This window comes from Neomonachus schauinslandi, chromosome 13, assembly GCF_002201575.2.
Source record: "Neomonachus schauinslandi chromosome 13, ASM220157v2, whole genome shotgun sequence".
In the NCBI taxonomy this organism is placed as follows: Eukaryota; Metazoa; Chordata; class Mammalia; order Carnivora; family Phocidae; genus Neomonachus; species Neomonachus schauinslandi.
Window position 1 is genome coordinate 33,782,999 of NC_058415.1, and position 13,011 is coordinate 33,796,009.

A 13,011-nucleotide genomic window follows, 5' to 3' on the forward strand; every position below is an offset into this window, starting at 1 on the left:
AGTGTGAGAGCGAGAGCACAAGCAGGGGGGTAGAGGGAGAAGGAGAAGCAGACTCCCCCACTGAGCAGGGAGCCTGACACGGGGCTTGATCCCAGGACCCTGGGATCATGACCCGAGCTGAAGGCAGACACTTAACCGATGGAGCCACCCAGGTGTCCCGTGGGCAATGATTTTAAAAATTCCATTTGAATATGCCTTTTAAAGTGAAATGTTAATTATGATCCTACTAATAGAAATAGAATACTGGCAGCAGTGAAGAGTAATTACATTTTAGGGGGAAAAAACGCCTTTTTAAAAAAAATCTAGGACTGAAATAATTAGATTGAAGTTATGCTAGTTATTAGACATTACAATAAATAATCTTCCATTTATTGATATTCCTGAGTTTATAAGAAGTTGAAGATACAGACAAAGATACTGAGGTAAGTAGACCACCTTTGGAATCAGTTAGAGATAGATGTACTTGACCTTACTTCTGCAACTACAGGACTCTAAAGCATTTGGATCACTGATGATTTCCCATATTGTGTCATTGCCTCAGATTAATTATGCCATAAAATAAGAAATGAAATACTAAAATGCAATGTTCGCATTATCCGTAGGTTAGACAAATGATAAAATGGATTTTTAGGCAAAATGATAAGTCTGGGTATTTGGATTCAAGCTAGTGACTCAGTCACAGACACATTGCCTATCTGTAGGAAAGCAGTGTGAATGAGGTGGGCCCATGCAAGCATGAGCTGAGGAATCAGAAAAGCTCACTTTCAATTTGAGCTCTATTACTTATATATGGTGTGACTGTGTGTGTGTATATATATACATACACACATATATATAGCAAAATAACGTAGTGTGTACAGTAAATGATATAATTGATAGGAAAGCTACATAGAGGTAATTCATAGAAGTCAGAAGTAAAAGAGATTTCACTCATATGTGGAATTAAAAAAAAATAAAACAAATGAATAAACAAATAAAAAGCAGAATCAGACCTATAAATACAGAGAAAAAATTGGTGGTTGTCAGAGGAAAGGGGGATGAGGGGATGGGCCAAATGGGTGAAGGGGAATGGGAGATACAGGTTTTCAGTTATGGGATAAATAAGTCATGGGAATAAGGGCACAACATGGGGAATATGGTCAGTGATATTTTAAAAGCATTGTATGGGGACAGATGGAGGCTACATTTGTGGTGAGCTCAGCATAACTTACAGAGAAGTTGAATCAGTTGCATAACACTTATGTTGTATACTTCAAACTAATGTAACATTGTATGTCAACTATACTCAAATTAAAAAAAAAAAAAAAGGTTTCAGCTAGGAATTGACACTCAGAGAAGATGAGGTTACATGACTAGGAAGTGACAGAGCTGTGACCCAAACCCAGATTTCCTTGCTCTTCTCATCTTTTGGTTTATCCATTTGTTTTTTCCTACTTTAGTAAAAGTAATGAGCAACTTTGGATTCTATAAGATTAAACATATAATTATATATTATTTTATGTACGTACGTATAAGTATTAGTCTCCATTTAGTCTTTGACAATATTTAGCTTACACTATGAAAATAAATCCTATCACCTCTCTTCCTCAGGAATTACTGATGTCTCTTAAGGACAGCTTAAACATGGAGCGGAGGCCAACAGTAACTGGACTGGTCAAAAATTTAATTGTGTTTCCATAGTGCTTGCTCTATAATTCAAAAAATGTAAGCATTTCTGTAGTTGAGACTCTCTTGAATTTATTCTACATTTTCCCCAACATAAATAAAATGACTGTAATTTGGAAACATGTCATGAAGTATCACTATTTTCACAGAATTCAATAAGCACACTCGTGCTGACACACAATTCCCCATTCTTTAGTTTATATCCCCTGCCATTGCTCAGCGGAAGTAGTGTAAAGGTTTTGCTCTAGGAAACAAAGATAAAGATAATATGAATCACTGTGGCAACTTCCAGTTTTCCTTTATTGTCTGTCAGACCACTCTGCAAAGTAAACATGAAGAGGGGCCAGCGCCATGGAGAACAGCAGCAAAAATGTCCAAACTAAAACGTTCAACCAAAGTCTTTTAAGTTATCACCACAGGTGGAACCCAAAACAAGCATGTTAAATTTTATAAATTGTGCATGAAGTCTCTTAACATTTAAATCCTCTTGAAAAATCTGGCTCTGTGTTATCAAAGCTCCCTTTATGTGAGAAGCCCCAGTTGGCGGTTCTGCGGTTCCTGTTGCCAGCATTCCTTTTCCGTGCTTAAGATATAGGATGATCGTTTATCCCCTTAAATATCTGCTGAGTAGGGCTTAGTCTAAGATAAAACGCTGTTCATGGTTGTAATCTAGATTAAAGCTCTTATATAGCCCATAAACTTCAATTAAATGCTTCTAACCTTTTGTGTAAGACAAAATTGAAAGACTTTTGGTTTCTAGGTCAGCTCTAGATTTAGGGTATATTTGTGAGCACAGAGCTATAAAAAGGCAGGTTTTAGTCTGATTCAAGTGCTTTTGCTTTTGTACTGTAAAAATAGCATAGGAATGAAATGTACATAGTTTCCATCTATCATAATAAAAGGACAAGGAGGAATATTCTTTGTCCTTCAACATACTTTACTATTAAATGGTGGAAAATAACAGGTTAAGGAAAATACTGATAAAAGTGGGCGAAGCACAGGGACATGGTAATACTGAATGACCTAATTCTGAGTGGAAACAATGCTACAATACAGCAAAAGCAGACTGACAAGTTCTCCAGCCAAGATCGTGCCAAATAGGTTCTCAGTTTACATTCATTTAGTTTCTATAATTTACCTGTTTCACTAATGGAAAAAAGATTTCTCTCCTCCACTTGTGACTTGGTTTAATTTCTTATTAACTATGGAGTTGACTTGAGACTTCTTGTCTCACGTCCAAGAAATTGCTATTTATTTATTTTTTTACATTTTAAAGTGGGAAATACAAAGATAAAATGTAAATGTTATATGCTAATCCTCCACATATACCAATTACAGTTTTCAAACAGGACTTGAAGCAATTACCTGTTTGACACCATCCTGTTTGAAGAACTAGCATTGGTGAAATTTTGATAAACCTGATCAATTTTTTTCCCATATGGAAAAAGGTTAACTCTTGAGCTCCTAGTACTTCAATAGCCTCAAAAAGGAATTATAACATTTTCCAACATCAAAAGTAAAATTAATTGCGAGAATTTTACAAAATATATCTATGCCACATAACACCAGTTTGAAGAAAGGGGGCTGCAGGTATGGGCTTGCTCAAATGCTGAAAGATAGTTCTTCCCATAAAACTGGAAATAAATGTATTGGTTGCCTTGTGTGCTTACTGGGGAAGACTTTAAGCAGTGTCTCACTTTCAGATTAAATTTGGTACTAAATGAAGCATGTTGGATTTGTAGGACCTGATCAGAGTTATGAGATAAAGTGGTAGTCATCACAGATTTGAGGAGCAGAAAAAAGTGAAAGATACTTGAACGACTATAGATGAAAATGTTTGAACTGCCAGGTTCTAAAAAGGACTTGGGTCTGAATCTGGTATTATTTAATGTTTACTAAAACATCTGGAAGAGCGTAAGCAGTGAACTTTCAAGTATGAAAAGGCCACAGAGCTTTTCTAAAGGATGCCAATGAGGATGAAGTGGTGGTCCAGCTTAGCTATTAGGACAGAAGGAAGGATTTAAGTGACATTGTAAACTCTTTTCTAAGGACAGAAATATGCTACCATAGCCAAAAACAAAACAAACAAACAAAAAAAAACTAACAAAATACTGAATGTTGAACATGAGCTCCTAATTGATTTTAATATGCCATGTGAAGGGATTTATTACTGGAAGGGGATGAATGGAAAATACTCTCCTCATGAATCCTTACAAGAAGCTAGGTATAATAGAGGTGTAATCCCCATCTTTTAGGAGCAATCATTCCTTCTGGAATGCACTCCTTGCTACAATTGTGAGAGATAGATTACTAAGCAGTCCACAAATTAGCTGTACCAGACATTTCCAATATGCTTAATTTTAATTAATTACCACACCACCAACTCCTAACCTTTAGACTGTCCCTAGTGGCTATCCCGGTTTATTTACAAAGAAGCCCCCCCCCCCATTTAAAAATAATAGTCAATGAGCATCTTCTGACAATCACCTGTTTATTTATAACCATCAGCAACCATCAGTAAAATGGGCAACCTCGATTTGCTTCCCCTCTATAAACATCAACTACATTATGAAGTCTTCCACCTAGAGTCAAGCCAAGAAGGTAATGAGAGATGCTTCTATGTTATATGGTGTTAGGGATTTTGTGTGCCCAAATATACATAGTATATTTGTATGAGAAAGAAAATGTGAGAATAAGTGATACCCGAATCTTAATTAACTATGTCCATAGATAGCAAAAAACCTAGTTAAAATTATATTTCCATGCACACTCTTAAACTCATGAAAATAAAAGTGTAAATAATGTCTGAATTTCCTTACCTTCTATTGCTGATAGGAGAATCCGGGAATGATCATATGCGATTACATTTGCATATCTATTCTTTGGTTTGTTTACTTCCAAGTTTGAATGTTCCCATGTGAACTGCTGGCCAGGGTCAATTGACTTTAAAAGAAAAACGGCACATATACACACACAAAATCAATATTTGATAACACAGATTATAGGCATTTATCACAAGTAACAAACATGATTTAAAAAGAAAAGTCTGAAGCCACACTTCATCAAAGATGACCCTAGCTATGAAGCTGAACAGTAATATAACTAGCATAACACGAAATGATTAATCATAGTAAAAAACAGTGATAGTCACCAACACTGATTCAAATGAAAAAAAAAAGTCAATATAGATGTTCTGTGAATATTGGAAAGGCAGGGTTTTAAAAATTGTTTTACTTTTCCATTTCCTTCTCTGCAGCTGGAGTTTACAAATTATCTGGTTCAATATTCCTTCTGGTTCTATGAACATTATTTTATCTTGATTATTCTCCCTACTCTTTCCTGTCAGGACCTAGCCTCACCCTTACATTCACTGGTCATTCACTAGCTTCACTGGACAAAGGCTTCACTGTTCTTTCTTTGCCTACGGGCTTACAACCTGATGGCAACTTAAAATTGTGTCTGTTTCTCCATAACACACTATGACCAGTATCACAAGGCAATTTGTACAATTCAAATAGTTAAGAATAATTGTAAAGAAAGGAAGTTGGTTAAATCTAATAATCATCTTCAAATATCAATTCATGACCCAATGCAAATAGGATCTACTTACTTTTGTATTTATTTCCTATTTATCATTGCGTTATATTTACAAAGTTTGCTTCTTTTTATTCTTTATTTTAAACTTATTTTTTCTGATTTTTAATGACTTTTCTTGATGCCTTCATTCAACAAGCCATTATTCAATAATCTAAAGTAAATATTGCACAAATATAAAATAATATATACATTTTTTATAGTTAAAGCAGAACCATTATTTTGAGACTGGATTCTGGATTTGATTATAAAACTCCGAGGGACTTTTTAATTTCCTGCAATGTTACGGAAATCAAAACATCTTTTCTTTGATCATACGATACTGACACTTTCTTAAGATATAATTTCATGGTATATGGAAACATGAGTTCAGTAATTACATAAACATGATTTCAAATGATTAAAGTCAAGTTTTCAGAAATAATGATAAATTGGGTTTATATACAGGTAAAATTCTTTAAAAAAGTAAAGATACTATGTTATGTTAATAGAATTTTTAGCAGTTGTTTTTGATCCTGGGCATTTACCATGCTTCAATATGTATATGTAGACCTGGAAAGTAAAACATAACCAATTGCTGTTACTTACTAAAGATGTGTATATTTTGTGTTTAATAGGGATGGTAAAGAGTCAACCTATTAACCGTCATGAATAGCCTCCAAACATACTAAAATTCTCAGCAGGATAGATTGCAGTCTCTAATTTACTAAGGATTATAAAACCCCTTTTCTTTTCTTAGCCTCTGCTAACCTATATATAACGAGTCCATCACTGAACAGTATTCAGCAAAATAATTATCCGTGCTTTAGAGTCTAAAGGATAATATAATTAGGGGTCTTTCTAGTTTGTTCTTCCAGGGAAGCTCATCATCTCCCCTGTGGAATGTACTTCTCTCCAAGTATCCAGTGAGCTGAAACATGCGGATGCCTGGGTGGAAGCCTTCAAGTCAACCTTGAACTTTCTCCACACAAAGCAGCTTTATTTGGTGAGCAAACCCTACCTTAAAATTTTCTTAAATCAGTCCTAAATCTACCAGCTCACTGCCACTCCCTAAATCCAATCCTTCAGTATCTGATGTCTGCTTGAACTCTCTCTTTGAACTCTCACTCTAATGCACTCTTCATACCAAAGTAGTATTTCTGAAGCTCTGCTCTGGACAGGTTAGGTTCCTGCCTAAGAACTTCCACTGGCTCTGAATGACCTACAGCTTAGATTCTAAAGTCCTTAGCCACAGTCCTACCTATACGCCTTTAGTCATCTTTGCATCTACAAAGATGGCTCAATAAATTAGGTTCAACAGGTTTCCTTAAATGAATTGAATTGAGGAATAGATGTTGTTGAAAAGAGTTCATAAAAAGAAATCGTGGAGTCATTCTTCCATGTAACATGGGAGTTAAAGAACAGACTATGGAAACTGCAGTTAACAGTGTGCTAAACTAATACTTTAGCACTCATTATCGTATGGCTTAATAGTAAAGTATGTGATCCTGAAATTACAACTACCAGTGATATTCCACTTTATACTGAGGAGCATTGTTGAGTACATAAGCTTCTTACACATTATTCTCTAAAATATCCCCAGAAGCTCCTAGGCTCACTGATGTACAGTGCTTTGGCAGAAGATATTACTTCCTCTGATGGCCCTGTTCTTCAGACTAAGATCACTCACAGATGTGTAAAGTGGCATGCATTTAATTAGACTAATGAAATTGCATCTCTCAACACAGACACTGTTAACTTATGTCTGTTTCCACTCTTGCCACATATTCCCAGCCTTCTGAATGCTTGATTTGATACCTACATTGAAGAGTTTAAAAACCAGTCATGGAAACATGAATTTTATGTCACATGTGTTAATATGTTTAAGCTTAAAGGATGATGCATGAGAAGAAGACCTATAGTAGTAGGATAATTATAATAGCTACTGGGTCATGCAGTATCCTGTTTAATTTTCACAAGTGTTATGAGGTACGTATTGTTATTTTCCAGACAAGGAAACTGAAGTAAAGAAAGATTAATTCAATAAATCTTACTAAGGGCCTTCTCTGTGGCACTATGCGATTCGGTGGTTAAGTAATTTACTCACACAGCTAGACTCATACCTTCACCCTCAAACCCAGGTCTGTGTGATATCAAAGCCCAGCTGATGATTAACAGCTGGTAATTACCAAGCCATGATGCTACTTATCCTGAAGGCCACTGAAAAACGAAGAAGCCCAACACTTAAACATAACTATTCTTTATCTCGCCAGTCTGAAATGTATTTCTTTCCAGCTGATCATCCTCTGTCATTCTGGGGCAATTACATAAGAAATCAAGTTTTAGAAATGAGGTTGGCTTCACACGAATGATAGAACAGATGGGGTGCAGCTTACATTCATACTCGTTTTACGCAGATCAAACAAACATTGATTAAATAATGCTAAACTGTCTTTGTGCAACACATACTCATCTATCTGTATCTATCTGTCTGACTGAACGTGTAACAATACACAGCATAGGTCATTATTTTGGAGTTTGTCAGAAAGCTGAGAGCAGTAAACTCAGTAAGGAATAACAACTACTGAAAGTAGGTGAGGTATAAGATGACTTTTTTTATTGAGAAAAAATAAAACTGGTTGAGGAAAATCAAATTTCAATTCTCCATGTTAATGAAGCAAAGATATCATGGATGAATAAGACCCTAATTCTCAAAACAGACCTTTTTTTAAAGATTTATTTATTCACTTATTTGAGACAGAGAAAGAGAGAGCACTAGTAGGAGGGGCAGAGAGAGAGAACCTCGAGCAAACGCCCCGGTGAGCATGGAGCCCATGCGAGGCTCAGTCTCACAGCCCTGATATTAGGACCTGTGTTTTTCTTAGTGCCGGTAATGGTACAGTTGCTTTGCCTCTTTGTGTTCTGGTATCTCTTGCTGAGATCCTCTTAAAAGAGGAAGAATAAAATGGCCAACATGGAGAAAGAACAACGCAGGTGTGGAGAAATTGATTTCCACTCTCATCTCATATTTTTGGCCAACCCACCATGACCATGTATCTTCCTACTATAAAGTTAAACTGACACCACCCCAACATTATTCAAAACAATTTGAAATAAGCACCCTTGTTCCTAGTGGATTCAATTTCTTCCTGCTGTTGGCATTTGGTTTTCTTCAGCCCGACTCTCTTCTCATCCTTTCAACTCTATTTATCGAAACAACTTTTGGTGAGATATCCCCTCCTTCCCAGAACTCAATCCCAAATTCTACCCTCACGAGCTGGAATCCTGGCCAGGTTTTCTGTAGCTGCCCTGGAGGAAAGTTTGCAAGTTGGAAATAAAGCAAGCTAGATGTATTCACCCCAAATTGGATTAGTAGACTTTTTAAAAAAATAAGCTATATGGCATTTGTACATTGCATTGTCACAGAATTCGAAAACAAGAATGCTACTTCCTGTTTCCTTTTGTTTCAACAAGGCCCTTGAATGTACTGGATGAAGAGTATGTAGCACCTAAACTTTCCCTATATGTCAAACCATATTACTTTGCTTCCCTATCTGCACACGGGACACATGACACCCCCCCCCCATCCCCAATACCTATGACTGAATCATTCTAATACTAACAGATCTTCAGCTCAATGGTTTTGCCTTACTGAAAACAGTGACCAAAGAAAAACCTTCCTGTAATTTAAAGAAGAAAGGGAAAATCTTGAGTAGACAGCAACTAATGTCAAATACTTTGCATTTATGTAGTCTTTAACTTGATGGTCTGAAAGTTCTAATTTTTTTTAACCAACTAGAACTTTGTCTTAAAATAGATAAGTGGAAAAAATAGATAAGTGGAAAAATAAACTACATATAACTGATGGATTTATAATTTTGCACTATATTCTTGATAAAAAGTCAGATTTAAAATATATTTTATATCCAATAGTTATAATAACACTTACATCACATTTACTGTGTTTTCTTTGTGCTTCACATATAAATTAGTTAATACTAATTTTATCTTCACAAAGAACCTAGAAGTACCATTATGATCACCATCCTCCAAATGAGGAAACTGAGATGCAGAGAAATTAAATAACGTTCTCAAGGTCAAACAGCTAGTAAACTCCGTGCGGGCCCAGTAGGAATGCCTGGCTGCCATTTTATGCTTCTTCTCTGGCCAAGTTTGAGAAGATTTCTTGATTGTTTTACGTAGGTCTTTCCATTATGCTTTTGAAATACAATGAGAGGTTTGGAAACAAAAATCTCTATGGTGCTTCTAATTTATATTTATAATTCTAAACTCAAAACAAGGGAGTGCTCATAAATTTGCACATCACATTACAGTCACTGAGTAAAACTGCATCCAGAGAGTGACCTTTTTTGATAAAGCTGCAGTCATCAACTTGAAGCAAGTCCTTTCAATATGGTTCTGCAAAATTTCAACTTCTCTACCAAAAAGAAAAATATAATCCACATGTGCAAACTCTCTACAATACTAGTTATTGTGTGTCCCACTTCTCCTCACTCCACCAAGAGAAAAACCTCAAACTATTCCCTTTAGAAACTCATCAAAGAGAAACCACAAAAAAGCTATACCCTGTTTTTGTGTGTTTTAAAACAATAAAAATGTAATTATATGGAAGGAATAGACCAGCTACTTGACTAGGCAAACTATGTGTCAGACTAACCATCCTTTTTACTGGGAATTGAACTCTGAATGACCTTAACCTCCAGAGAAACACTACCATTCCAGAGTTCCTGATCAGTAGGCTCATTTAGTCCTTAGTGTGGTTTGCACCCATATACTTTCAAGCCCTTTCTGAGGTTTAGAAGAGCAATCTGCGATTGACTGTATTTCTGCAATGAAGCCTTTTTAAATTCTCATTCATTCATATTCTCTCTCTCTCCCAGATTGAAAATGGTAAATTAATATGTATCCATTTGAAAAAGACCCATGTTTGCATGGTTGAGAAGGGCTATATTTTGCACAATTAGCAAAGGCCTGCAATTGGTATAATGAGCACTTTCTTCAAAGAGAAGAACATGCCTTTAGTTGAATCCAATGATGCTTTAAGAAGAGGAATGTGAGGAAGGAGTGGAAAGTATGATCATGAGCAAAGTCTGGAGGGTCAGAGCCCCTGAGTCCCACGTGCTGGCTTTCTCTTTGCGCATGGTTAGCTTTGGCAGTCTGCTCTGTTCCCTTTTTCTATTAAAGTCTTCCCAGATTGGTGCCCTCATCTTCTCTCTTCTCCTTTATCCAATTGGTTATCAAAACTTCCTAAGTCTTTTGCTATAAAAGCATCTCTGATCTAGGCCACAATTAGAATCTGAAGGACTGAAAAAGGGACTTTTCAAGACTCTCAATGTTAACTAATGAATGCATATGGAAGTTCTCCATCTTTAAGTGGAAAGATGAACAATTTATAAATGTACAACACTTGCAAAGTCATTAAAAATACTGCAACCAGGTATTTTTATACACAATTTTTTTCTTCAAATAAGTGATAAAATTGTATTAACTTATCTCTTGTCTAGTGGTTTGATTTGCAATCCCAGTTACAGTATATTATGTAACAAATACTTATAGAGAAGTACTTGAAGTAATAATTTCTTTATTTACATTAGAATTGATATGTAGAGAAGCAAAAAGGAGACACTATACTCATTGTAAACCATTCAGCCATATGACATGAGTAAATATTTGAGGCAACCAGTTGATGAATATTTTTTTTCTTTTTTTTTAAAAGATTTTATTTATTTATTTGATACAGAGAGAGAGAGAGAGCACAAGCAGGGGGAGTGGCAGGCAGAGGGAGAGGGAGAAGCAGGCTCCCCGCAGAGCAAGGAGCCCGATATGGGGCTCGATCCCAGGACTCTGGAATCATGATCTGAGCTGAAGGCAGCAGCTTAACCAACTGAGCCACCCAGGCGCCCCGAATATTTTTTTTTTTCTAGATTATATCTTGGCACTAAGGATGAGTTAGCTTATTTTCTTTGAGAATTCCATTTACTCCTAGAAGTATATTTAACTTTGTCGTAATTTACCATAAATTCAAAATGACAAAAAAACAATAATGCAACAACAACAAATACCAGATTCTTTTTCAATTCAGTAGGACATGCTATGTGATCTCTGGAATGCAGATAAGCTATTTTACTACTTTTAATGTGTGACTGGAAAAAAACGATTTTTGACAGATCTTTTCAAATGAGAGTTTAGAAGAGAACATGCAACTTTAAGATCTGAAGATTTAAAAGGCCAGATTTTTTATTATGCTTTTTTTAATGTGCCTCAACATTTTCCTAGATAGTACTGTAAGGTGCTAGATCAAATTAAGGTGCGTAATAAGAAAGCGATAGAATTATAGTTGATGTTCTTAAAGACTAGAGCTTCATGGATAATCATTTTTACAAATATAATTCACAGACTAGGATTTCTGATGTTATTTGGAAAAGCAACAATAATTAAAAAATTTCCAGACAGTTTGGGGCAAGAAAATGTTATTAAAATTTTATTAAACTGCTCTGATTAAAGAGATAAAGTTGATTGAATTGATAGAAAGTAATCACAGTGTTTATAAAAAGAACTGTGTATAGGTAACAAAATTATCTATCGATTGCAATCTATGTACAGCATTAAACTGAATAAATTCACAGTGGCATCCTTTCTTTTCTGTGAACAACAGGGCACTAGATTGTGGCACCAAATTAACAAGATGAATGCATTAATTTCTTACCACTCTGTAAATGCTGCCACGTTTGTATTGACCCAAAAGTATTAAGTAAAATAACACAAGTAAAACACCTGATGCAAAATTCTCAGTGAAAGAATGGAGGATGTTTTCCTTTTCCTGCCCCCATCCACTGACTTGTGTGAGAACAATCTGATTTAAGACAATCTCAGTGTCCAAGGAATGTCTGCTTTCTCCCTGACGCTAAGTGGATCGATCTCCTTTGACACTGAAGCATAAAACTAACGTAATTGCCCAGTTAATCTAGGCAAAGAAATCCACTTCTGTCCTCCCACTTGCTACATAACATTATGTCCATCCCTATCATTTGGAAACTGATCTACTTTTCTGGGGTAGATAACAACAACTACCACCAAAAACAGAGCACGAATAACCACATATATTTCTCAGTTTTCCATTTCATTTGAGACCTGACCATTCAGAAATACAGTGTAAAAGTAGATTCAAAAACAAAACTAACTGGGGTGCCTGGGTGGCCCTTTCAGTTAAGCATCTGACTCTTGGTTTCGGCTCAGGTCCTGATTTCAGGGTCGTGAGATCGAGCCCCATGTAGGACTCTGCCCTCAGCGTGGAGTCTGTTTGAGTTTCTCTCTCCTCTGCCCCTCCCCCCATGCTCTCTCTAAAATGAATAAATCAATCTTTTAAAAAATTTTTAGGGCCCCTGGGTGGCTCAGTTGGTTAAGCGACTGCCTTCGGCTCAGGTCATGATCCTGGAGTCCCAGGATCGAGTCCCGCATCGGGCTCCCTGCTCGGCGGGGAGCCTGCTTCTCCCTCTGACCCTCCCCCCTCTCATGTGCTCTCTGTCTCTCTCATTCTCTCTCTCAAATAAATAAATAAAATCTTTAAAAAAAAAACTTTAAAAAAATTGATGAAGAGTGGTTTTGTAATTGTTTTGTGCCTCCTATTATAACAGCATTTTATAAGTAATATATAAGGAAGATAAATCATCATCTTGTTTTTTAGTATTTGATCAGTTGAGTTTTAAGTGATACATTAATTTTTCTTTATCAACTATTCTGATTTCTAACCTA

General features: G+C 36.0%; 1 protein-coding gene across 1 annotated transcript in view; it reads right to left on the bottom strand.

The window, feature by feature from the left end:
• The window catches only part of PTPRD (protein tyrosine phosphatase receptor type D), a 325,556-nt gene that overhangs the window by 77,764 nt on the left and 234,781 nt on the right, over positions 1–13,011 (bottom strand). The window contains exon 27 of the mRNA XM_044920761.1: positions 4,485–4,608. Within this exon, the coding sequence (XP_044776696.1) occupies positions 4,485–4,608 (124 nt within the window). The remainder of the gene's footprint in view (positions 1–4,484; positions 4,609–13,011) is intronic.